This window comes from Aulonocara stuartgranti (assembly GCF_965226115.1).
Source record: "Aulonocara stuartgranti genome assembly, chromosome: 23".
Lineage (NCBI taxonomy): Eukaryota > Metazoa > Chordata > Actinopteri > Cichliformes > Cichlidae > Aulonocara > Aulonocara stuartgranti.
In genome coordinates, this window is record NC_138958.1 from 13866396 (window position 1) to 13892518 (window position 26123).

The 26123-nt window shown below is 40.7% G+C and overlaps 1 protein-coding gene across 2 annotated transcripts; it reads right to left on the bottom strand.

The window, feature by feature from the left end:
- Positions 1-208: 208 nt before the first annotated feature.
- slco2a1 (solute carrier organic anion transporter family, member 2A1) lies at positions 209-24765 on the bottom strand. 2 transcript variants are annotated; one of them, XM_082525222.1, is made up of 15 exons: positions 24140-24765; positions 14916-15053; positions 13656-13818; positions 12918-13130; positions 11988-12086; positions 11766-11908; positions 9277-9348; positions 8341-8398; positions 8042-8206; positions 6097-6301; positions 5339-5486; positions 3305-3462; positions 2750-2814; positions 2011-2131; positions 209-1270 (listed from the first exon to the last, which is right to left on the bottom strand). In XM_082525222.1, the coding sequence occupies exons 1-15, from the start codon at positions 24251-24253 to the stop codon at positions 1087-1089; spliced, it is 2046 nt and encodes a 681-aa protein (XP_082381348.1). In that variant the 5' UTR covers positions 24254-24765; the 3' UTR covers positions 209-1086. The 2 variants fall into 2 exon arrangements, with proteins under 2 accessions (XP_082381348.1, XP_082381349.1); XM_082525223.1 differs by lacking the exon at positions 9277-9348.
- Positions 24766-26123: the final 1358 nt, after the last annotated feature.

A 26123-nucleotide genomic window follows, 5' to 3' on the forward strand; every position in this document is an offset into this window, starting at 1 on the left:
TTCTGACTCTGATGATTCATCTTACATGAAGATAAAGACAAACATTCCCTACTATTTATGACCTGAGCTGTATATTTCTTAAAAATCCAACAAACCAATTGACCTGATGGATTATTCAGCCTTGGAGATACTGAGATAAAGACATACTTCATCCAGTAACACTCACACTTGTTTGCAATCCACCCAATAACCAAACTAGTGACTACTGTATGGTTAATTCATTTTATTCAGTTTATGAGTAACAATGCATGTATTTGATATCTGAATATCTGAATATTAATTGCAATTGAAGTGTTACACAGGCTCATATATGAAAAGAGTATTGCAGGAATCACACGTCTCTGTGTATGAGACAATGATCTATAAAAAATATATATACTTAAATATTAAGCTATACAGTTAATTAGATACAGAATATGTTCGCATTGCAAATAGAAACCTGAATAGATTCCTACTGTTCAGGTACGCACAAAATAAAAATAAAAACATTTAGCTGTTGTTCAAAAGTCCTTTCACTGTCCTTGACCCAAGGAGAATGTGAGGTATCACGATGTGGGGCGATCGTGGCTCAAGAGTTGGGCGTTCGCCTTGTAATCAGAAGGTTGCCGGTTTGAGCCCCGGCTCGGACAGTCTCAGTCGTTGTGTCCTTGGGCGAGACACTTCACCTGTTGCCTACTGGTGGTGGTCAGAGGGCCAGTGTTCGGCAGCCTCGCCTCTGTCAGTGCGCCCCAGGGTGGCTGTGGCTACAATGTAGCTTGCCATCACCAGTGTGTGAATGTGTGTGTGAATGGGTGCATGACTGGATGTGTAAAGCGCTTTGGGGTCCTTAGGGACTAGTAAAGCGCTATACAAATACAGGCCATTTACCATTTACAAACGATGTGCTTTAACGTATGCTCTGCTGGTCATAACGTCTGAATTACTCCAATCAAAATGCATCCAGAAACATAGAGAATATTCCCCTGTGGAAAATGGATATCCTCTGTCCAACCATTGAAGAACTGGATAGGAGGAGTGGGCCTAAAGAAATTGAGGTCACAGTGCTGGCCCATCTTCACTATGGATTACTTCCACTGAAAGCTTTACTCAACGTTTAACACCGCAGCAAAGCTTTAAAAGGTTTGGATCACCCTGCTTCCCAGCGGGACAATCAGAGTGGTCCTTCTTGTCATCTGCCAGACTGTACTCCTCGGTCCGGTGCGCCTTCCACCCGAGAATCATCAGCAGGACGATGCCCATGACCTTATAACCCACCTGTAAGCCCAGATACCTGCAGGGAGTCAGATAAGTAATAAATGCATGGCTCAGATTTAGATGAACTGCACACCTGTTTGATATGTATAGACCAGTCCGAGGTGGACAACAAAATCCAAAAGAAAACCAGCAAAATTCTATCAGTAAATTTAAAAAAAGTATTTTTGTGCCACTGGATGGACAATATTCTAGTAAAGAGCATCATTTACAAAATGAGGGTATGAATCTTGTAGGTCATTGCCTGATTGGTTCAGGGGTTCTCCCTTTCTCCCACCTGATCCCCTCAGAATTTTGACACAGATGGAATCACATCTAGAAAATGAGCCTGATATCAAAAAGTAGCTAAAAACAGGAAACCTTTCATAGGGTAAAATCTGTTCTGAGCATCCAACCATCCCACTGGGTGATATGAGCCTTAAAAAATAACCCAGAATGCACTTTATGATGTTTTCTCCAGTGAATTATCGGAAAAGAAATCAAACATTCAGGATTTCAGCGCTTGCTTCTATTACTCTACAGCACAGACATTATACCGGTGCAGTTTACTGACATGATAATGATATCATGCTGATGCTCATAGTAGGCTGAATTTTTTTAATGTTTCTTTTAGGCTCTCTTTGGTGTCGACTCTGTTTTACACAGTGGACACAAAGACATCACAAACGTCACTTTCTGCCACCAGTTCAGCTCTGACCACAAAACACAACCTTTGATAACAGTACAAAAAAGTCTGTTCTGAGTGATAAATGTTCTCACCGGTTCCTCAACATGTTGTTGTCATAGTAACCACAGCTAAACTTCTTTTCGCATACAGTTCTCCACCTGAGGCACGATGTGTCGATGGCCATCCCAAAGAGAGCAGGGGCCGGGAGCCAAGCTGAGATGGAAAAAGAGGTCGGGGTTAGCAGGGGTGGCAGCTGGAGTTACTCCCATCATCACAGTGCACCTTTTTTCTACCCATAAAATGGCAAATGTGACCTTGATCTTGACAAATGTTTGAGTGAAGACCCATTTGGTGGTCAGTCTATGTAAATTGGATTAAACTTTGACCAATATTATAGGAGGAGTAATGATTTTTGTGAATTCTAATGAATGGCAGAAGCCTCGCCGTGTCATACACTTATTGGTCCTTCAGCAAAATGAGCTTAAAATTAAATCAGAAAAGATTTTTAAAACACGGGTGATGAAATTAATACCACTTCCTACTTATTTATGATTTATTAATTTCTTAAAAATTTGCACCATTTGTTAGTTTACTTATATAGCTGGCATAGTTTATTCCTGGGTTCTTTATACAACCATGACCACTGTAGTTTTTATAGAGCAGCAGGGTCTTGGAGGTTATCTTGGACTTTGGGGGCAAATGAACATAAAGAAATGTATCATTAACACTATAATTTGTGTTTTAATTCAATATTGCACCATTTTCTTCCCTATAAACTACAAATGTTTCTGGAGCATCAGCCTCTTTAGTAATACGGTAATCCTGTCTTACCTAGCAGTCTCATGAGTAGAAACTGAATTCCTATGGCAAATGACTTCTCATCAGAAGGAACAGATCTGAAAACGCAGGAAAAAAATGTTACACGAGCAACATTTGCATTTTCCATATCGTTTTATGTGGCAGTGATTAATCACTTCATGAACTCTCACACATTAGGGGGTATAAGACACAGATCAGTGAATGTTGTCCTTGGCTTTTGTGTTGCCAATCAAGGAATTAGAGATGGAAAAGCAGTAAAACAAAACAGGAGGTGGAAACGAGGAAGGCGAGGAAACTAACGTGCCAAAACAGAGCGAGACAAAAGCAAGGAAACCTCAGGAGACACCAGGAAACAGCATAAGAAACATAAGAAACAATAACAATAAAAATCTTAATAGAGCCCAAAGCTCAACAAGAAGCTACAGGAATATAACATAGAGCCACTGTCCCAATGCAGTTTTTGCAGGTGAATAAATATCTATATAAAAATTCAAGATAAGTATTTAACAACGTGGACAAGCACACTGTATCGTGCTACCCGTCAGAGGGTTGTAACTTTGAACTCACCTGAGCACCATCATGTACATGGGGTTGTGCGTTAGGCAGGCGATGAGGGATGCTAGAGCGATGACGATTATGACAGGGTGAAGAAAATGAGAGCAGCCATTCTCACAAGGACCTGGTTTGGCCTTAGTGCTGGCAGTGCAGCTGCAGTTGGTATACTCCTGTATCCAGAGAGAAAGCAGAGATTATATTTTTTATATTATATTTTATATGTTACCTGTTTGTTCTGATATGCATGGTTTTTGTCCTGTCTCGGATTAAGTTATAATCTTTTGTACAGCTTGTAATGCTGTTATGTTTTGGCTGATTGTTGTTTCCCAAAATTAGAACATCAGCAGGTGATTTAAACGTTGAGAAGGTTAAATGGAATGGAGCCAGTTGAAGCAGGGATGACTCATGAACACCTGAGAATTAGAGGAGCCCCCAGGGCAGAGCCAGGACATGCTGGAGAGGATGTCTCCTGGCTGGCTTTGGAACTCCTCAGTGTGCTCCCAGAGGAGACTGAAGAGGTGGTCTGTGCATTTCTGCTCTGACTGCTGCCCCATGGACCCCATGAATATGGACCCGGATAAACAGCAAATAATACATGGATGAATGAACGCTCTTTCTCACATAAGTGTGAAAAGATTATATTTTTTCAAGAAAAAAAACTGCAAGGCTCTGGTTAAAAACAGATCAAATTTCCATTGATATTCCTGATTTAATCAAACTAAAATACATAAAAAGAAACCTGCAAAAATCGGAGACATTTCTCAAGTAGATGTTTGAATTCCACATTCAACTTTGCACTTGTGAACATGTGAATCCACATCAAAGATGAAATAATTATCGCCTGATTACTGAGCATTAATCCATTAAGCTAGCTGCAGCCAGCTCTGTCTGCGTCTGTGCCTCAGTGGTGGGCTTACACGCTGAGTCAAACTGACTAATGTTCGAATAGCGGTCACACAATCCACCCACTGAAGGATTATTCACAAGCTGTGACGTTTAAACGCTGCAGTTTTTTTCTCTATTTTTAAAACAGCTCTCGTTAGTTCTGCGACTAATAAGCATCGATTAGATATTGACTGTGAGTTGCTTTGGTTCTGACTGAGCGAGACTGAGCCTAGACTGGAAGGTACTAGTCAATCAGACACAACATGTCAGTCTTAAACTTAAGTATTAAACTATATCACTACCTCAATATGAAATCCTAAGAACTAAAAGCATTTAAAGCCCTAATTACTTTCCGTTAATCCTTAGCAAATAAACAACCAAACAAAATGCAATGGCTGCCTTACTGTGGCCCTGTGTGGGCACACCCAGTTGGGGCATTACGTGTGGGTTTGCCCTGCCCACAGAGTCCCATAGTTTACCCGCAACTACCCACTGTGGGCTCACGCGGACATGTTTGCATGAACACTGAAGATTCAACATCCAGGATCCAAGTAAGAACAGCAACGTCAAAGTGGCTCTGTTTTACTTTCATAATGTTATACTAAAGTTTTAATCTAAGATACACTTTAGAAAAGCCTAATAAACCTTATGGCTTAAAACTATAACTATAAGTTAAAACTATAACCTTATAAGGAAATAGTTACCCTGACGAGTTGATTTTTGCAAAGGCTCTCGATGGCATTTTATTTGTGGTATGGATTCCTTGCAGCACTTTAAGCTCTGAAGTACATTACGCTAATAAAGGTTAATATTTCCCAGAGTGAGCAATTTACAGACGCTGTGCAGGAGCAGGGCCAAATGATTATTCTTTGATCCCATACAGAGAATAAGAAAAGAAAACAGTTTTCCCCCCTCTGCTCTAAAAACAAATTCATTCACTTACACGGCATCCACATCTCATGTGATTACTCTGCACCAGATAATCTCTCAGATTGATTTGGATGATTTATGGTAGGGTAATTTTTTCCACTTTTATCCGCTCGCCAGTTAAAAATCATACTGTATTTATACAGCTAAAGAAAACATTATAGCTTCACATAACATAAGCCTATTTATTTTAATCAGCCATTGTGGAAGGCATAAGCAACAGATGCCACTGACCCGAATCCTGTGGGTGTTGTCGGGGTCTTTGGTGAAGTTCGTGCAGCCAGCGTGGCACGGAGAGATGTACTCAATGCCGTCATAGCTGCACACGGGATTAAAGGTGCTGTTAGGACAGTTGCAGTTTGAATAGCAGCTGGGTGGAGACCTGCGGAGGACAGCAGAGCAGCGAGTTAAAGAAAAAGAAGCAGATATGACTGAAGTTTATTTATAATCCAGTGCTTGAAGGTGAGGGACTGGATCACAGGTCACTACCATCGGCTCTGAAAGGTGATGAGTGCTGGGTGGTGTTCTTGAGAGCAAACTGTGTTTATAATCCCGTGTAGATGTTAGAGCCAAAAAAAGATGAAAACTCTCAGTGTTTCCATCAAGATGATGACTCAGGAAAAAAAATATTGGTTTAATCTGTCCAATAAAAACAGACTTGGTAATCTTTAAAAAACTGTGATTGCAGCACTTTGACTACTCTGGCATGTAATCCCCATGCACCAACACCACACACAACATATTTAAGGTTGTTTTAGTCCTACACATTTTGCACATACAAATCTGGACAGATTATTTTTGATTTCACATCAGATCCATCTTGATATATGTTGATGAGCAGTATACCTTTATCTTGCTATTAAATGTAATTCATCTCATTATTTTTATCACTTTTATTCATTTTTTTAGCACTTTGAGCTTTACATGTAGCATAAAAGATGTTATACAGATTAATAATATTACTGTTATTTCTATAAAACACACAAACTCACCAAGACTGGCTGTTCTGGAAATGATTGACCTCTGAAACCTTCTGTGTTGAACACCCCATCCAGAACAGAGGGATGTAGAAGAGGGTGGAGATGGTCAGCATCACCACAGAGAAACGTGGGATGGCCTTCAGAGAGAGACCCACCCTTTTCATGATGACCCCGCCAGCCAGCATCCCCACAGCCACAGACGGTAGGTTCACAGAACCTGGGAAACATAAGTTACCGCTAAGTAAAAAAGATGTGAAAATCTCATGATGTCATCTTCCGATGACACCCATGAGCTGAAACCCCCCCCCCCCCCCCCCAAGGACTAACTTTTTATATGCTGGATCCCGAGCAGAGCCAGCAAAGCCATGTTCCAGCATAAACTGGAGTGGAATTACATTTTACAACAGCTTGAGTGAAACATTTACAAGTGAACAAAGTATTTCTCAGAAGTCTGAGAAGTTCTCATGTCCAAACTGAGTTGGGACATTTTTTAGCTTTGACAGCTTTTTAATTTGTATTCTTTTTGTTGAGGCTATAATGACTTCAGAGTGACGCAACTTACAGCCATTATCAGACCTTAAGGCGGACTGACGCTGGCACAAACTTCCAGCAACAACATGCGCGCTGCCAAACATGGATGTGCAATTTGAGTAAAACTGATTTTCTTCAGTGCCATTGGTTTCCTTTATTACCGTTTTGAAAATTCTCTTTGGATAAATGAAGGGTGTGATACAGTACTAGCTTCATGCCAAATAGAGGTGCTTGTTCAGACTCGAACCTGAGATTTTATCAGGGCATACATTTGTTTGCCAACATCCTTACAGACAGAGAGGCCAATTTGTTTAAAATGATGAAAACATTTTCATCAAAGAAAAACTGGCAGCTCGACTGCTTTGGAAAGTTGCCATATCAAAAGTGAACCTACTCACTGCAGAGAATCGATTAAATGATTTTAGCACGCAGTTTAATTTCCACTCTCCAGAGTTCATAAAATGTTTGAAACATCCCATTAAAAGTGTTCATTATTACTTGAAATATTTAACAGCTGACACTGAAACGGCTGCAGTAATCTGAAGAATGAGCCAAATGTGGCCTTTATTGGCCGCTGCAAGAGTCTGTATGAAAGAAATGTGAACCTGAGCGGCGAGAGGATGATACACGGACGCCAAAGAGAGGCAGGACTGAGCACACATCAAATCAAACACAGGTAGTGACCAGAGGCCTGAACACCGAAGCAGGATTTGGACTTATCGGGGTGGCTACAGGGTTAACTCTGTGTTTTCAGTGTTACTATGGCAATTCACTTCTCAGCAGTCTACGTCGTCATGGTAACTTATGCTGCAGAGCAGGTCATATTCCAGATTAGGGATAAGGTGCAAAATCACCACTTACTGACCAAACGCTTCTCTGGAAAATAGCATCACCATTCCTGGAAGTCTACGGTTTTCTAAGAGCTCTGGATCTCTCAGGTGCATCAGTAATAATATAGATTCTTAAAAGCAGCCTATTTTGTAGCTTTTCCCCCCATTTCCTGCACTTCTGCCCTACTCGTTGGTGTTGACCTTATTTCATGTAAAGGAATAATAATTTCTCACGTGCCTCTCACATTAGCACTATGGTGCAGCGAAGTCTGTTAACTCATGGAGGACATGGGAGAAAAAGTGCAAGCCCACATAAAAGACATGGTCAGCGTATAAACAGGAAAAGATAAGCTACCACTGGGAAGGACAGCGATAGGGAGTCCACTTACAGGAGACATGTAAGGAAAAGCGATAACCAAGTAAAACAGGAAGTTGAACTTAAGTGGACAAATGAACTAACATAGCAACATGAAAGAGGGAGACAAAAATGAAAATAAACATAAGAAGCAAAATAATGTCCAAAAAAAATCAAAGGATAATTTCACCAAATGCCAAACGAGATCCTGGAACCATGACATCTTTACTCTGGTACCTACCAAAGAGCAGGTTGGCATATACGGCTGTAGTTGCATACTGTCGCTCCAGATACTTGTTAAGGAACGTAGCAAGCCCTGCAATAACCGACGAGAAGCAGCACTGGGCCAGGACAAGGATCAGGAAAAGAGGGCTCAGCAAGAGGTCGACAAACTTTTTGGGAAAACCTGATCAGACACAGATGCAAATAACTTCAGACACTCTGATTTTTACTCTGGTACCATTTACTTGTTTTTTGTGACAAAGATACATAAAGCTATCAAACTAACAGATCTTTGCAGTTGGAATGTAACAAACTCACTCTTCAGGAAGCCCAGCAAAGAGTCCTCATCTTCTGAGCCAGACTCACTTCGAGTCACCTGGAAAGTATCGAGTAGCATACAACCATCAACCATTATATGCACAATCCCATCAGATGAGAGCATGGCTAGAACCAGTGGTGGAATGTAACAGGACATTTACTCTAGTATTTTATTGAAGCACAGCTTTATTGTACTTGTAATTTAATAAACTCTTTCTATGTTATGCTGCTTTCTACTTCTAACATTTACTTCTACTTCTTGAATATAGCTCATAATATTCATTTAAAAAGCTTTTCTTGATACATAAATCCACATTTTTTACGCTGGCTAATGACGTCCTAAGAAGTTGATTTTATCACATTAGAGTAATGTTTGTAGTTCAGCTGAGACTACAAAACCTATCAGAGGGCATGGCATGAAATGGAAAGCATAGTAAAGTTAATATTTGCATGATCAGGCCACTTGTTAGTCATGTTAATGGTCTGATGGTGCACTATGCAGGTGTTAGAGGGGATTTTGGCAAGTGTGGGAACCCACCTGGAGGTTCTAGTGAAACACTTCAGAATAGAAAATTTAACTCGAATTATAAATGAGCCACCTAATAATTTCTACTCTAAGCTCCAGTGCATGTGCCTTCTTTGTAGACAGATCTTGGTCCTACTGCTACTCTTTCTACATTCTGCGGTGCATTAACAGATGTTGTCTGAGCTCACCAACTCCTGAGCCAGAAAACACCAAAACAACAGGTGCAAAGATAGAATTTGGCACTTGATGCTGAACAACATCATCGGCTTAAATTGTGACTCCTGCCAAATCCTTCTCGAAGAACTGAAACACACTTGTTTGGGCAGCTATTTCGAAGCAACAGCTAAATTAGCTTTCGTTTCAGTGTTCAGTATAGTTTTATCAAATGCTGCTTGCTGAGCAGTCCTTACCTCTGAAAATAATTTCTTATCTTCTTCTCCTGCCCCCTCTGTCATAGATCTTTCTCCATCGTTTTTTTCTCCCTGGGAAATACAGAAGCTGTACCTTTAGCTTGCTGACAGATTGGGTGCCAAATTGCACAAAAAAACCCTTTATGTGTTGGCTGATATTTGTTGAGCTGTTTCAAATCACCCAACTGAAATTCCCTGAAACTTAAAAAAGAAGTTAGTTCATGCTACAGAAAGTATGTTCATTCCTCTCATTCCTCTAGAGGTAGCAGAAGGACCACGAATGCAGCTTTACTGACTTCTTATTGACTTGCAGCATGGATGCATGGCATTGATGAGGAGAACAAAATGACGCTTGCAGGCAAAGACATATGAAGAGGATATATGAAGATATACTAGAGTTAGACATACAGTGATGGGGTTTGGGTATCTGGAACACCTCAGGATCCTCCAAAGAGGATCTTCAAAGTGTAGCTAGGTAGAGGCCAGTCCACCTGATCGGACTTTGGATAAGCAGTTTAATGAATGGATGGATGGGTGAGGCAAAAGAGAACCACTGATAAGATGTCCTAAAGCAGTCAAACATGAGTTTAAGTCCAAAGAGTCTTGCTTATAGATTTCTTTCATTTACTACAGCAGCATTTTTTTAATGTAGAAAAACCGAGACATACTGTTGCTTCTTAGTTAACCATAATAACCGTTCAGCCATCTAAACTGTTTCTTTGTCACTTAAATCCACACATTGTATCCAACACACTCCTAACAGGTGCCAGTAATGAGCCCTGAACTGTCAGTGTCTGATTGGTGTATTTTCATCTTTGTTAAGGGAAAATAAGCAGTTGATAGAGATCCTCACACGTTCAGTGAGTAATGAAGACAGGGACATTTATGGGAGGCAGCGGCACAAATTCAGACATACAGGAGAGCATATGGAGGCTCCAGAGGATGAAAATCTCATGGGTTTGATCTCAATCTTTCGAGGAGCACTTCAAAGTTTCTCTCTCCTTTCATGCGACATTGTCCTACAACATAAGCCTCTGTGTCTTTGTGCTGCATTCGTGTGACGTGGGAACATTAGACTGAACTGACAAGCTCTGCACAGCAGCATTCAAAATCACCCAAAAGCTGTCAAACACTGCAATGAAAAGATTTCTGTGGAGTTTTTGTCTCTCAAAAGAATTCGTTTAGAGCCTGCCCGCTGTTAGTTTGAATCTGCGCGAAAGTTTAAAAGACGCATCATGTGTTTCAGTGGTTCTCAAACCTCTCCCTTATTATCATGTTTTTTATTTGCATAACTCAACATTCATCCATTGCTTATTTATGATTTATACTGGGGAAAAAAGGCTGATGATGACCTGTCAGTCTATTACTGTTCTGTTTGAAGATTACTTCCACTTTTTGTGTGCAACTTTCAGCTAACCACTTCCCCTCTGTGTCCATCGATAACATTTATGTAATTATGTCTGCTGTTTGCTCATTCCTGTTAACTAAATCAAAAACCGCTGTTGGGAAACTGATGACAGACTGGATTATGAAAGATGCATGTTTTTAATGGTTTCCAGCAGGGGGGGTCTCCTGTGAGTCAAACTATATACAAATCTGTGGGTAAATGGCCAAAGTGCAAACTAGATTTATGACCCCAGGTTGGAGGGCAATTTGCTACCATATGAGTGTCCCCTCAGTTTCACAGTCAGAGGCATCCCTCTGTCCTTGTGTCTGGTTTCAAAACATGCAGAAAACAATCATTTGCTGTGTGAACATGAGAATTCCCGGCAGCTAAGTTAGTTTTAAAAACACAGTCTATGATTACTGGACTAAAAAAAACCCAACACAATAAAAAAAACAGTTCATTAATGAATATTTACCTTAGCATGGTTGATGTTTTAAACTGGCGCAGTATGTTTTAAAGCTTTAAGCTGTGTCAATGTTGTTCTGTAATTTTCCTGCATATGGTTTTATATTTTAGGAAAGAAGTATTGTAAAAAAGACTTTTCTACGTCACAAGAGCTCACTAGTAGTTCTAATTTTTTCTAATAACTGTATTTTGGCCCACTTGAACTTCATTGTTTTTAAGTCAGTCAAGTTAAAGCTGGAAGTGAAACTGTGGTTTCACAAAAAATGAGGGGGCATGCACTTCCTCCTTATCTAGTCATAGATAAGTTTTAGCTTAACTATGCTTATCTAATATTTTTCCTAAAGCATTTCACAAGCGCAGATTTGTATGTGAAATCGCTCCACTGAGGTCACCAAGACTGAAACTGTGCCTTAAATAGTGAAAAACTGAAAGAAAAACAAGAACAAAAAACAACCTGCAGAACTTACATTAAGCCACCAGAGGTCAGTCAAATGTGACATAGAAAATATTGTCCTTTAAGTGTCAGATCCCTGTTTGCTTCCAATATTTACAGTTACATTATGGATGCTTCTTGTGGACTGCACAGTCCTGACATGTGCTCTGCTGTTTAAAAGACTTCTATAAGAGCAAGGCTTACGTGGTCTTGTGAAGCCATGGTACGTGGGAAGAAGAAGTAGGGGATAGAGGTGAGAACCAGGCAGCCGGTAGAGATGAGCAGGCCCATCCACCAGGCACCGATCCAGCGAGGATCGTCGGGTCTGAGTTGGAGCGCAGCTTCTCCTGGAATTATCGGTGAAAAACGCCGTAAGACATCCATACCTCTTTAACCCAATAAAATGACTTCCAGACTCAGCTTTACCCAAATCTTTTTTGTTCACGTCCACATAGACCCGCAGCATGACTGAGCCCAGCAGGTAGCCGATGGCAGGCCCGAATACAGAAACTGCAAACAGGATGGCTGTGAATGATAAGAGATGGCAGGCTGTGATGGACCGTTGAGCTGCAGCCAGTCAAATACCTTACCATTTTAAAAAGATTGTATTTTTCCTCTAAAGCCTCCAAACTGATTCTAAAAGACTCCAGCTTTAACCTCCAAGCTATTTTCGCAAGTGGGGTCATTTTTGTACAATATTTCATACGGGAATATTTTTTTAAACGGTTCCATCTGTATTTATCCTTCATTCATAACAGATATTCTCAAATATTCCATGGAAAAACGGGGGTTAACCTGACTTATCTCTGTGAATCATGCTGTTATAAACATCACTTTGGGGCGTACATTTCTGACTCAAGGCTTCTGCAGGAATAAATCTTGATATTCAAGGTCTGTTAGCCACAGTTTGATGCAAAGCAATAAAGCATGAGATTTAAAGGGGAAAATTAGAAATCAAAGCTAATTTTCTTGCAAACAGACATATTTCATCTTTATCTTTATAGGATCTTTATCACAAAGATTTTGAATGACAGCCATGTTTTTCCTTAAACTCATTGTTGGAAGAATTAACACTTCTACTGATGACTCGAGTTTCTGAGTCTACTTGACAGCGTCGATGAGCAGTACTTTAAAATCTAAGCAGCAGCTGGTTTCTGAACACTTCAGTGATCTGATATCATCCTCTAAGCTGTCTGTAGACAGAGTGATGACTTTAGTTTTCAGTTTCACCAACACAAAATACTCGTACTTTCACTCCTTGCGTTTGTATATTTATCAGTTTTTTTTCACACGAAACCCTGCTAAATAATTCAGTTTAATGTGGTCCCATCAATCTTTGAACTGCAGGTCATTCACCTATGTAGAGAGGGGAATTTGCAGGCCCAGCAAAATCATCAATGTAGGAAATCCCATAGGGCTGGATGGGCACTGATCCGACACCAAAGAGCAGCTGAGCGCTGGCCATGAGCAGCCACAGGTTGTTGGTGTCGGTCAGACGTCTCGTTTCATCACGGTTGCACGACTGTGTGCTGTTTGAGGTGCTCTGCAGGTTGCACATTTCGTGGCGATCTGGTATCAACACACACACACACACACACAGGGTAGAAAACAAGGAAAATTATAGTTAAAAACAGGCCAGAAGACACAGACGTACTACTTATTTCATTTCCTGGAGCTTCTCTGACCCTCCGCTGACACTCTGTATGACTTTAACTGGGGGCAAAGCGAAAAGGAAGAAGAACATTGTTATTGCAAATGAAATGCCCCAGAGGTAATTGTAATCTTCTTAGCTTTCAGAGAGTGCACAGAGATTATGAATTTCCTCCTGATTTATGCAAAAGTTCAATTGGGGAGCACCAGCAAGGCTTTCCAAACACATGCTAAAGAACACAGAGGACCAAACAGCAGAAACTTGTTTGACTCCCACTGAGTCCTATGGAGCCTTTGTTAGAGGATGCTGCAACTCTTAAGTAAAGCCTCATAAGTCTTTTGGACATATTTGTACACTTGTAATCCCCCTCAGCTCTGGACAGAGTCACAGGAGGGCAGTGTCAGCGGAGACAGAGCAGCAATGTGTTTATAGCTTCATCTTACTATGTAAAACAGAGCCGTATTCATACGGCTGAGACAGGAAGTGAGGCAAAGTCAGCATCATGGCACTGATGGCCATCAGCAGTCCACCGACGCCGATGATGCGAGGACGGTGGACCCGATTCCCAAAGTAGCTCACGAACACAATCAGTATGCTGTTACTGATCTAAGAGACAGAGAAAAAAGTCAGAGAGGAGCCAGAGGAAGCGCCACACCTAATGCATTAAACGCAGGGTGTCACTGTTGTGCAACGCTGCATCACTTGGTGCAATCTAGCACAATTCAGAGGTAATTTAAGGATCCATAATCACTTTAATCTGTATTTGCATTTCATTTATCCAAATTGTGGTCGTTTCTGCTGAATTTTTTGCACACAACTTGTATAGCACTGTAAGTGCAGTTGGTGCAGTTCAAAGTGCTTCATGGGGGAAAGCAACATTTAAAACACGTGTGTGCAGTTTGTTTGTTGTGTTTTCCTCCCTGTCACTTCCTGTGTCTACTGTGCTGTTCCCTAAGCTTGCCTCTTACTCTGCACACTGATTTCCAGGAATGCTGAAGCTATTCTCTGCTGCAGGAGATGATTGGTTGGTATGGGGTCATTTTGTCTTATTTTGATCTCTTATCTTTTGGCATTGTACTCCGATAAGAAGCGAACAACATTAGTAACACAATGTTAAACCTGAAGCTGCTTCACTAAGCCCCTGACCCTGCCTCGTAATCCAGATCTCTGGAGACAGAAACAATCACAACAGTAAAGCTCCATGTAACTGAGAGGAAGTGCAGAGCTGGGTGATAATTGTCTGAATTTATCACTTTAATGAGACTACACATTACACATAAGCTTTTGATCTGGCGTTACTGAGAAAATATCCATCAGAGCAGCCTTAAAGAAACCATAAGAAGATAAGCTAAAGTCATTCTTCATGGAGTATCGCCACAGACAGAAAAATGCGGTTTATTTGTGACTGTCTTTGACAAACAGAAAACATTTATATGTGTGTGAAACTTTTAAAGCTCACTGGAGTATAAAAAAACCCCAGAGTGACCTCTGCGCCGAGCACGTACAGAAACAATCTCTCATCACTCCTGACGCCTGCATTTGCAATAAAACTGTTTCAAAATACTCGAGTCCCACTCGGATTGTCAGGAAGTGTGATTTTGATTTGTTGCTTGCACTTCAGTTCCTCCTTTGTCATCGGTATCCTTGAAATAAAGCTATCATGAGCCTACACTGGATGAGGGTAAGTTATTGTTGGCTCCCACCTCGTGCAGAGAGGAAATGGTTCCCGAGGAGTAGCTGCTGAGGCCGTAGCGTCTCTCGATTGTGCTGATGGTGCTCTTGAAGTAGGCGCTGTACAGCAGCTGGGACAACTGCAGGAGGCCGTGGCAGAGCACGAACAGCTAGGACACAGAAGACAGGTCTTTTTATTCTTTCGGTTATGTTCGTGAAATAGTGGAGTGTGGAAATATGCAGGAGGAAAGACAAAATGTGCAGCAATGGGGGATCTGTAGCTGAAACAGAGTGACGTCATAAATGTCAGCCGTGTCAGCTACTCTGTAGCAGTTTCAGCTGGCACCATTACAAAAAGCCTAAAATAATTAGTCTTAGAGGATTAAATTGTTTTTAAGAACACAGAACAATTCAGAGGAAACACATTTTCAAAAAGGCATCTCCACTTTGAGTACAAACTCATCTGCACCGCATTCCTTAAACTCCTTTCCAAGTATTACACAAGGCTTCAGGCATACCAACTAAAGACTTTGCAGACAGTTAGCCTCTTTCTGCAGGTAAAAGTTTGTGTTTTCTAACCTAAGAGCAAAAAACAGGTTATATTTTTAACATCAGTTAAAGAGTTTATTATATACAGTCAAACATATGGCCTGCCAAAGCTCCCAGTCCTGGTTACTGGATGGTTTTTGTAAAACGCGAAAAATTGCAAAGAAGAAGGGATTAAGCTGTGAATCAGATTCATTATATGAATTACAAAAGCATCACATGCGGCAATGTAAATACGGTATAGATTTTTTTTTAAAGAACATTAAAATGATTGAAAATGTCCTGGAATGAGATCCAAGCCTTCACATCATTTTCTCAAAGTTTTAATTTCTATACTGTGGTTAAAGCCTGAGGAGCCATGCTGCTTTCTTTGCTTCGCTTCAGCAGTACGTCTTCATAATGTGGAAAATCTCAGACATATTATTTTGTGATTGATTTTCATAAAATATCTCAGCCTGTTTATGACATGTTTGCAGAATCTACTAAAAATGTATAATAATGTTTTCTGCTTTGTTTTTAAAAAGTTTTTATGCATTTGTTTTACTCCACTAAATGAGGTTGTAATGAGGTATGAGTTGCTAAGTTTTAGGTTTCTTAATGATTCCTAGAAATCAAAAGTAAAGTTGCCAGGCTCATGATTTGATTTTTTTCTGGAAAACGGCATGTCTGCACTGCAAAAGCAGTAATGCATTAGCGCTTCCTTGGAGCTCCAGAGCACAGATCCAAAAGAGGAATGAAATCACTTATCCGGTGACAACATTTTGGGATCGTTTCAGGAAAACCGCTTCATACTGCGTCTCCATCTGGTTGTGGAATTTGTCCTCCGAGAATTTCTCTTCACACCCAGATCAGAGTCGCCCCCTGGATGGACTCCCAGTGATCTGAAAGACGAGTGACTTGCTTCTCTGTGTCTCAGAAGGCTTTCACAGACGCACTGCTTACTTTTTGCTCCGGGGGCCATGGATACTGCATTGAGGATACATGTTGAGATTAGCGGTGAATTTACTATGAAAACAATGATAAATCCCAGCTTTCAGCGTGTTTACCAGCTGCCAGCTCATCTGAGGGAGAATAAACTCTGCATTCGCCTCAGAACAGTTAATGCTCCTATTAAAGTGTGGCTTTATGGTTGGTTAGCACACACAATGGATCCTTTTACGCGGCTGATAATATTTCATCTTCATTTTCTGTCAAATAGGCTTCAATTACCTAAGTGATTTGACAGCACCTATCTGCACAGGCAGGCAAAAAACTTTTTTTGACCAAATTAAAATGTTTCAGGTCAACTTTGACCTCATTTTGCCATTTTAACAAAGTCAAATTAAAACAAATGCAAGAGACAGATCTCTGATTCTGTGCAGGAAGCAGGTCTACCAGAAGTAACATTTAATCTTCAGTTATTGGAATGCCAAAAAATTAAAGACATGTCCAGTTAATCCTGATGAAGCAGTGTTGCATTCTTTTTAAACCATTATATGATATGCATCACAATTTCAACTCCTTCTGTAGATTATTTTTGGGGGAAGGGAAAAGCGGGGGGGCAGGAGGTTGTTTCTTTTTTTTTCTTGTCTAATTCTGTTCTGACTGGAGACAAACAGAGGGTCAGCTGTACTGATGACAGTTTTAACACACAAATGTACACAGACCAGAGAAAACCAGCTTAAGCAGAGATTTATATATAAAACCCAGCCAGTGGGAAAGTTTGGGGACAGACAGAGAGAAGTAAGCACAGTAATGACCCTACAGTTTTAGACAATCCCCTATGAAGAGCATTCGGTGAGAGTGAGAAGGAAGAACTCCCTTTTCACAGGAAGAGACCAACGCCACCAAGCTCAGGGTTTATGGTCATTTTTTAAACAGGTTAAAATGGCATGAGACCTCATAGATGTGGTTAGCTTTAAGGATGATATTTTTTGACTGCAACTGTGTTTAGAAAAACAAAGACGTGCTTTTTTTGGCATTAAATATCAACACAATCAGCATTTAATTAAATGTGGCAAATGTTTGTGCACTCAATTTCAATATTCTCATCCCTGTACTTAGAGAAAGCCTAGAGAAGCAACTTACGGTGGCCATGAGAGGCCAAACGGACTGCAACTTAAGAAAACACCAGCAATAAGAAAAAACGCTGCAAAAGCACACAAAACACAACGGAAACAGGAAAAACGACAATGGAAATAGGAAAAAAAGAGATTTCCAAAAACACAAGGGAAGTGTTTCTGGGGAGACAATAACCCGACGGATCAGTTGCAGGAACCAAAATATGCTAAGAATTGCGCTGGGAGACAATTAAAAGAAGTGGAGGATCTGTCTGTTTTGTGAGGAAAGAAAAGATGAGAGGTAAGTGTGTTAGCCTAACTATTAGCCTAAAAATCTGTAATCAGTATATGAAAATCATGATTAAACACACCTAGCATGTTTCTAACTGGTCCGTCCAGTTATTGTCTCCCCAGAAACACTTCACTTGTGCTTTTGGAAGAAAATTTTATTTTCCTATTTCTGTTTTCGTTTTTCGTATTTCCGTCGTGTTTGTTGTGCTATTGCAGCGTTTTTCTTATTGCTGGTGTTTTCTTAAGTTGCAGTCCGTCTGGCCTCTCAGGGCAACCGTAGCAACTCCTTTACATGCGCAACAAGGTCAGGCTTGTCACTGTCAGTATCGATATATTTTACTTTAATGCCAAATCGCATGTTTGGCACAATACATTAGCAAATCTGTCCCATAAAGAGCAGCTAGTAAAATAAAGGTAAAGAAATCAGGCATTTGCTCACGTGAGGAGAAGAAAAGGTTGGACAAAGTCTTTTCAACATGTGGTTTAAATGACAGATTCTGATCTGTATGTTTAAATGCATGGACATGGCTTTTTTGCGAATTTAAAAAAAACAACTTAGATTTTCCTCCATTCAACTGTGTAAATTGGAAGGATTGTTCTACTGAAAGGGAAAAGAGCAGATAATTGTGTCAGCTGCATAAAAAATTAATTAAACAAAAAAAAACTGCTGTTTGTTAAAAGGGAAACTTTTTTACAAACTTTAAGTATTTGGATTCTCTGAGCATTATTCATTTACTTCTCCTTTTTGAACACTTTTAGCTCTCTATGATTGGAGGTCATTGTCCCAACCTTCAACCCTGCTGTGAAGGGAAGAATTGAGGGAAGTTCACTCTTGAATTCCAAAAGCTTTTATTTTCATGGACACGGGTTGTGGTTATTTTGTTCTTATATGTGTTCTAGTCAAAAAAAAAAAAAAGAGAGAGAGAAAAAAAGGGGGAAATAAAAGGAAAAAAGTGCTTGAAATGTGTACAAACTCTCTGAGGATACTTAAAAGAAAGTATGTGCACAGGTCACCTCCCCTTATTGTGAAACAAACATAAAACAGATTTTCTGCACAATAGCATCGTGGACAAAGGAGCACTGACATTTAAAGCAGTTCTGGAAAATGTGCTTATTCTCCAGTTGAGTAAGACTGATATATTACTCATATATCAGTTTGTTAAATATACTGGAATGATGCATTCAGGAGATGGTTTAACATTTTCAAAACCGCACATCCAGCGCTGACTGCCCGAGCCTCGAGTTTTAGGCCGCGCTTCAAATTGTGCACCAATCCAAGAAGTAGACTAGTACACAGCCTCCTTAAAACCTGTGAATACCAATGGCTGTATAAAAGATACTTGCATGTTAAAATGCCAAACTTTATAGTATAAATGAACACGGTTCAGGTTCAATTGATATTTCCCCCCTTTATAACAACACCATAGCTCTCCTAGAATTTTATTAAATTTATTAATTAGATTAATTAGCAGGTGATGTTCTAATACAGTCCCTGAGTTCTGATTCTTTAAAATTTTAAATATTTAATGTCAAAATTAAGAAACTGAACGTTTCATTTATTGCGAATGGTTGCAGTACCTTCGCAGCCCACAAGGGGGCAAATGAAAAAAAAAAACTTCGGTATTTCACCTTACAGCAGAGGTGTGCAACTCCAGGCCTCAAGGGCCAGTGTCCTGCAGGTTTTAGATGCATCCTTGATCCAACAAAGCTGATTTCAATGGCTAAATGACCTCCTCAACATGTCTTGAAGTTCTCCAGAGGCTTGTTAATGAACTAGTTATTTGATTCAGGGTGATATATAAAACTAACAAGACACCGGCCCTTGAGGCCTGGAGTTGGACACGCCTGCCTTATCGTTTAGAGCTTATTGCGACGACTGCTGTCGTTATTTGGAACTACTTTCAAAAAACCGTATTGAAGTACCAGTATATGTGCCAATATGGCCATTTTTACTCTCTAGAAAACACTCGGCTGCTCTCTGGTGTTCACCTGCGTTTGCAGTTTGTGCTAATCCGAGCACAGCATCTGTCTGCAGTAGACATGGCAGCTGTGCTTATCTTCTCACCATACCCTGATAAAGAAATACAATGCGATTTGACTGTGACTCAGCCACAGAGGCGAGCCTCATGCTCAGGTGCAGTGAGGCTTTCCAATGCTTCTCATGCTCCTGATCATGATGTAAACACTACATGCCCCTGTGCAGAAACTTGGCCCAAACGCTGGCAGAGCTATCCTTAAAGAGAGGTTGACTGTGTCACCTGGGTGTAGACTCCAGGTGTAGCTCAAGAGGACCTAAGAAAACAAGCAGAATGTGCTCTTGAAGCTGAACAAATAGAGAGCGGAGCGTGGTGCAAATTGTAGCGGTATCAAGGAAAGATGGATGGATGTGATTGCTTCGTGTGAAGCCTTTGTTGACCGGAGAACAAAGAGCACAGCTTTATAACTTTTTAGTCATTTGATGTTAGACTGGAGGACAACAGCTATTCAAAGCTCTGGCGGTACAGAGGCTGCAGGAATGATTTAGAAACAGCTTTCTGACAAATGGCTTGCTGTTCCACTCATGCTGAACTGCTCCCATTGTCTAAACACAACACTGGACACCTTTGAAGTCCAGGTGCATTCTCACAAATTTCACTGTGTAGTCTCAGGATGATGTGAAGACACCTGCAGGACGAGTCTCGCTGTTTCACTGTCCTCCACCCTGCTTATGTTTGCTTGGCTTCAGCGGAGGAGGGCTTTAAAGTGAAGATAAACAGGGAAAGATTTGCAGCGGCCGGACCCACCACAGGCGACGTGAGAACATCGAAGGTAAACACTCAGAAGATTCCAAACTCAAATAAACGCTCTCCCTCTGGAAAGCTAAGAAACTTCCTCCACCCCCCCAGGCTTCTGAAACCTATTACTCATATGTGTCACTCACACGGTGAAGAAGAGGAGTCATTTCTCTTAGAGTTTTGAAAGCAACCACCAGTGTTTGCATTAATATTACTCACAACTCAAGAACAAACTGTTTTCCTCCCATTACTGCCGTAAAGGGAAGAACAACTGCTCCTTTTGGCACGCGTTCAGGCAACAATTCTCCTTCAAGTCAGTGCTTTGAGTCTTTTAATAGCAGAGCCAAAACACATAACAAAACTGGAGCTGGATGCGGATCCCGAACACATAAAACTGCTGTCAAAAGGGATCAAATGAAGTTATTAGTAATGGAAAAACAAAGTTGTCAGCATTCTCTTCTGTCAGGAATTTATCTGAAGCAGAAACATGATGAAATTTCCACAACAAGGATCCGATTAGCAAGTGAGAGAGGAAAAAAAAAGAGCTTGTGCTCAAGGCGCTAAAACTGCTTCCCAAAGTTTGGATGACTGAGTGACAATCAAACAGCAACCTCTGAGCCAACAAAGGCCTTATATGCTTTAGTTTAGTCTTTGCAGTTCCTCTAGTGTCCACTAGAGGCTTCAAAAGTGAGCCAATCCTCGATAAAACCCCATGTTAAAACTTTACAGCAGATATAAACATGTTTACAGTCTGCTACAAGAAACTGTTTTAATCTCTGCATTGAGTTTTTCCCCCATTTTAAAGCATCACAGAAGCATTTTTCATTGTTTCCATGATGGCGTCATTTTTCAGCCCCTTTGGTGAGAAACACAGGCGGCCATGATGCCTCCTAGGCGTCACCTCACCAAACTGGCGTCCCTGAACTGGCCCTGTGGGCCGTGTTTGTGCTGTGGGGGTTTCTTTTGGAGCACTTTTAATGGAATCAATGCCTGTTCATCTAATAATCTGGCTGTGGCAACACAGTAACTTCCAGCTCCAAAACCCCCCCAAAAACACAACAACAAAAAGAAAAACACAAGATAGTGGCCAAAACTTGTGTACTTTTTAAAAAAAAAATGTATTTGTTGCTAAAATGTGAAATAATTGTTGGCCCATAGTTCCCACGTTGCTGCCAGTCTGTTCCAGTATTGACGCCCCTTGATGCTCTTTTACCAGTAAATCATGATTTCATCCCAATCTAAAACCTCATTTCCACTAAATAGAATTGTGACATCTCAAAATTGCTCACAACAAAGTTGGACTCGGTTAGGTCAATGGCTCTTCCAGTTACTACCACAAATAAGAATTGACTGACAGATGCAACCACCGTGGTTCATCCCAACTTCTGCTGCTTTATTTCTATATTTTTAATAATAATGACAAAACAAGCAAATAAGGTGCTGAAGCATCTAAAATGTGGAAGTTCAAAACTAATGGGTGATTTCCAAAAGCTGCATCCATCATTTACATACAAAAGGCTGCAGTATCCTGTACTATAAGTGAATAAAGAAAGGTTAGTGCTTCATTTCTTTTCCATATGAAAGGATGGAGCGCTGCTGTCAGCCCCTGGTCCTCACTTTGAGAATTTAAATTAGTCAAAGCTGAACATTTGTCTTTGCTTCTGCAGGTAAACCAAACCTAATTTTACTTTTTAATTGCTTTTTAATCGCTGAGTAATCTTTTTATTTTTCCCTCCACACACCTTTCATTTAATAATCTGTGCTTGATTCTTCTGACCGTGGAGAGGTCCACGCAGGTGAGCACAAAGCCTCCTGGGAATGTTTCAGGTTCAGTTCATTATTTTCAGTTGTGTTCTTTGTTACATTTCATCCATGTTGAGTTTAGACTCTGACTGTTGTGAATGTGTGATGTGGTTTTGGATCAGCAGTAACATCTGGACTTAAGGCAAGTGTGTGTCTGTACATGTTTACATAGCTATGTGAGGACAGATAAATTGTAAGTTTACTATACTTGTGGGGACCAACAGTTGCTTATGAGGACAAAGTGCCCGTCCCCACAAGTTTGAGGGCATTTTTGAGGCTCAAAATGTGGTTTTAGGGTCAGGGTTACAGTCACAGTTAGGTTATGTTTAGGTTTAGGCTAAGGATTAGGGTTTGGCATTCATTTGGGATGTTTAGGGTAAGTGGGGGAAGCATTATGTCAATTAGATGTCCTCACTAAGATATGAAAACGAGTGCGTGTGTGTGCGTGCTTGTGCGTGCGTGCGTGCGCGCGTGTTTTAAAGGTTGTTTAAATTCTCAGTCTCTGTCAAACATTACACTGTAAAACACTCAGATTTAATTTATGCAGAATTTGATGAACTGCTTGAAAACATTAAATAAGAAATTTTGAAGCCTTTGACTTCAGTGTGTAATGCTACCTTGGGTTGCTTGAAAGGTGCTTCATAAATGAGTTATTATTAATATTATTAAGAATAACATCCTTAACTAAAGCCAAAAAAAAAAAAAAAAAAAAAAATCTTTAGTCTGACCATCTTAAGGTGGATCTTTGCTTGAACCTGTCAATAAACTTCGTGAAGTGAATTAAACTTAAATGATTTGCAGTTGATGAATTAAAGTCCCCAAAACTTTGTAAAAATATAAATTCATATAATATTATCAGACTTATACATCTAAAACTCCAAAGCTCCCTCTTTTAACAACCTATCAAAATATATATATCCAAATGAAAAAAGTGATTTTTTTATTTATTTATTTATCGCTAAACATATTTTACACGTTTGATTTAAAACGGAGTCCTTTAAGGTTTTCATTCTGAACTAGATGAAAGTGCCTAAAATTAGAAAGTTTATTTAATTTATAATTAATTAATATAATGCATCTTTTACATTAGTGGTATTAATACATTTACTCACAGTAAACAAGTCTGTAACTGAGACTTTGCACTTTACCGTGTTGGATTCCTCATCGTTAACCTCCCAAAGTGAAAAGCGAGAAAAATGTTTGATTTATAATTACAAAAATTAAAATCCCTTCCTGCCTTGGAAATAACATTTGATTTTGGCGGGGGTGAACTTCAGTTTGTGCGGAAAGATTAGAAACACGTTAATTAAGATGAAAGCGGCAAGTTGTTCCCTGCAGGTCACCTCCAGCATCATCAGCCCAAGCAGCAAACACTGCATTTAAATCTGATTTCAATTAGCTCAGATTGATTTTTTAAAATTATTATTATTATTTTAGCTAACAAGAGACTTATTATCACATTATGACCGATTTTATCTTGTTTATCTCAGGTGAAGCTCGGTTTGCGCTTAGGCAATCCTACCCAGAGGGCAAAATCTTCAAGTTATGGAGGGAAAAAGGTGAAATGCCCTCAGATTAAACCTCCACATTTATGTGGCTCATTATGTTTGCCGCGGTAAGGTGCGGCTGCTTTCATGCACCCACAGGTGGGTCCACTGAACTCAGTGGAGAACAAAGTGGAACGCTCCCCTTGAAGCCGAAGTAGAAACTCAGTTTGTGTGCATAAAGTCGCAAAGTCGCGCACTCCTCTAGGATAAATGCGCACACGCTGCGTCCTCTGCGCAGTGCCAGCCGGTGTCTCACCTTTATGCTGCAGCGGAGCGTCCTGGGCTTCTTCGCGTCTCTGCGCGGATTCGCGTCCATCGTTTCGGCTCGGGGCTCCACAGTGAGCAGAAAGGCTTCCTCTCCAGGTTTCATGTTTGCGTCCTCCCCCCGCTGCTGTGTGCGCTCTCTTTTCTTTTCTTCTTTTTTATGCCCGTCGCTGATGATGTAACTGGACTCAGCCCACGGCTCCACGCGTAAATGTTTTGAAACTTGTGAAAAGGGAACAGGTCTGAGTCACGGGGCGCAGCGCTCACCTGTGACAGTTGAACTGTTTGTTAAAGAGCGGAGTCCCCGGTGTTACTCACCGCGTTATTCACACGCAGACGGGCTCTAATGTGAGCAGGAGTCTTTGTCAAGTATCCAGTGAGCCCCGTATTGTTCTCCAGCAGCTCATTACGCGCGGTATGCGCCACTCAGAGCTGTTTTCTGTCCCGAGCTAATGAGCAGAGAGGGAGGCAGGGAGAGAGACTAATGAATGAAGCCGTTTAGAGGTCAGTGTTTCCCCACAATAAATGTTTAACAGCGTGTTGATTTATTCACGTGGATTTTTACGCGGTGCAAGAAGCTGCAAACAATTCCAACAGCTGAGATCCTGCAGACAACAGAGGTCACAATCACCTTAACGTTTCCGTGAAGGAAACTTACCCGCTGGAGTTTGGAAAACGCGTTTAAACACTGCTCACCTTTACCAGCATCCCCCAAAGAGCCACAAAACCACGTGGATGATTAACTTTTCTGTTCTCACAGTAAAGAAACGAATTTTCATCACTTTGTCCTCAAACTGTAGGTCTGTGATCCCCCCAGGCAGCACTCGTTAGTGTTTTGGATAGTCTAAATGAGTGCTTCTTAAACTTTCCACTTTGGAATAAATAAATTTAAAAAAAAGGATTCAAGGTGAATGGTAGTGTTTAATGGGGTGTTTCCGGGCTTTTTTGTCAAAGTTTGGCTGGACAAGAACAAGATGAGTTGATGGGGTTAGCACAGGAAATCTGAATATTTCTTCAGAATTATAAAAAGTGGGGAAAGCAGGTGTAGAAAATACTGGGCCTGTGTCCAGCCATGTGTCCTCAGACAGAGGTTTGATGTGCAGAGCTGCTGAACATCGATTCTTATTGAATGAACATGATCTATTACAAAGTTAGAGAGAAGTTTTTAGACTGTCTTCCTCCTGGGACCCAGGCTCTGGTTGGGGTGCAGCAGAAAACTGCAGAAGAGAATCACTCTCAAGCTGAGTAAGATTTCAGTTTGGTACCAGTGCTCAATCTAGAAGGGATTCCACACATTTCCACTAAAAACACCACAAACAGATCCTCAGATCCTGTCCACCATGATTTTCTTCCGACGGAGATTACCCAACTTCTCGTATCCGCAAGTAAATGGCAAAGGACTTGTCCTTATATAGCACTTTTCCACTCTGTATGAACACTCAAACATGCCTTATTGACCTATTCGTTTTCTCCTACACCTTTTTAATATTCACACGCGACCATACTCCAATCGATGCATCAGATAGCAACTCAAGGATACTTAGACATGCTGACTGAAGACTGGAGCCGCCACTTTCTGCTTGGTAGATAACCTGCCTCCTGAGAGGTAGAGCAGGTCTTTCCAAGAGATCAATATCCGTTCTCTTTCAGTTCTTTGAACAAGGTGGGGCTGCGCTCTCTTATCTGGATATCTAAACATGCTCTGCAGAGACGTTTGGACTTTGGACGTGAGCAAGTCTGAAAAACATCAGCCATGATCCAGACTTTGCACTGTTATAAAGCTGTCTGCAAACACACTAGTAAGGAAATTTATTGCGTCAAACACTGCAGGAGTTTTAACATATGCATATCAGTTAACCACAGAAATGACTTATTTTCGACCTCACTGCTCCACATGTAAAGGAATTTAATGCAACTCCTCCACGAATCAACACCTTATCAGTGGGGGAGCTGTTTAAGTGGCCGAGTGATCTCAG

What these genes read in the sequence shown, in the direction of transcription:
- slco2a1 (XM_082525222.1), bottom strand. Translation starts at nt 24,253, where the DNA reads ATGAAACCTGGAGAGGAAGCCTTTCTGCTCACTGTGGAGCCCCGAGCC. An exon ending in CCATGGCTTCACAAGACCAC is followed by an intron (nt 9,349 to 11,765) that starts GTAAGCCTTGCT and finishes TGTATTTCCCAG; the next exon opens with GGAGAAAAAAACGATGGAGA. An exon ending in ATATGCCAACCTGCTCTTTG is followed by an intron (nt 6,302 to 8,041) that starts GTAGGTACCAGA and finishes TATGTTTCCCAG; the next exon opens with GTTCTGTGAACCTACCGTCT.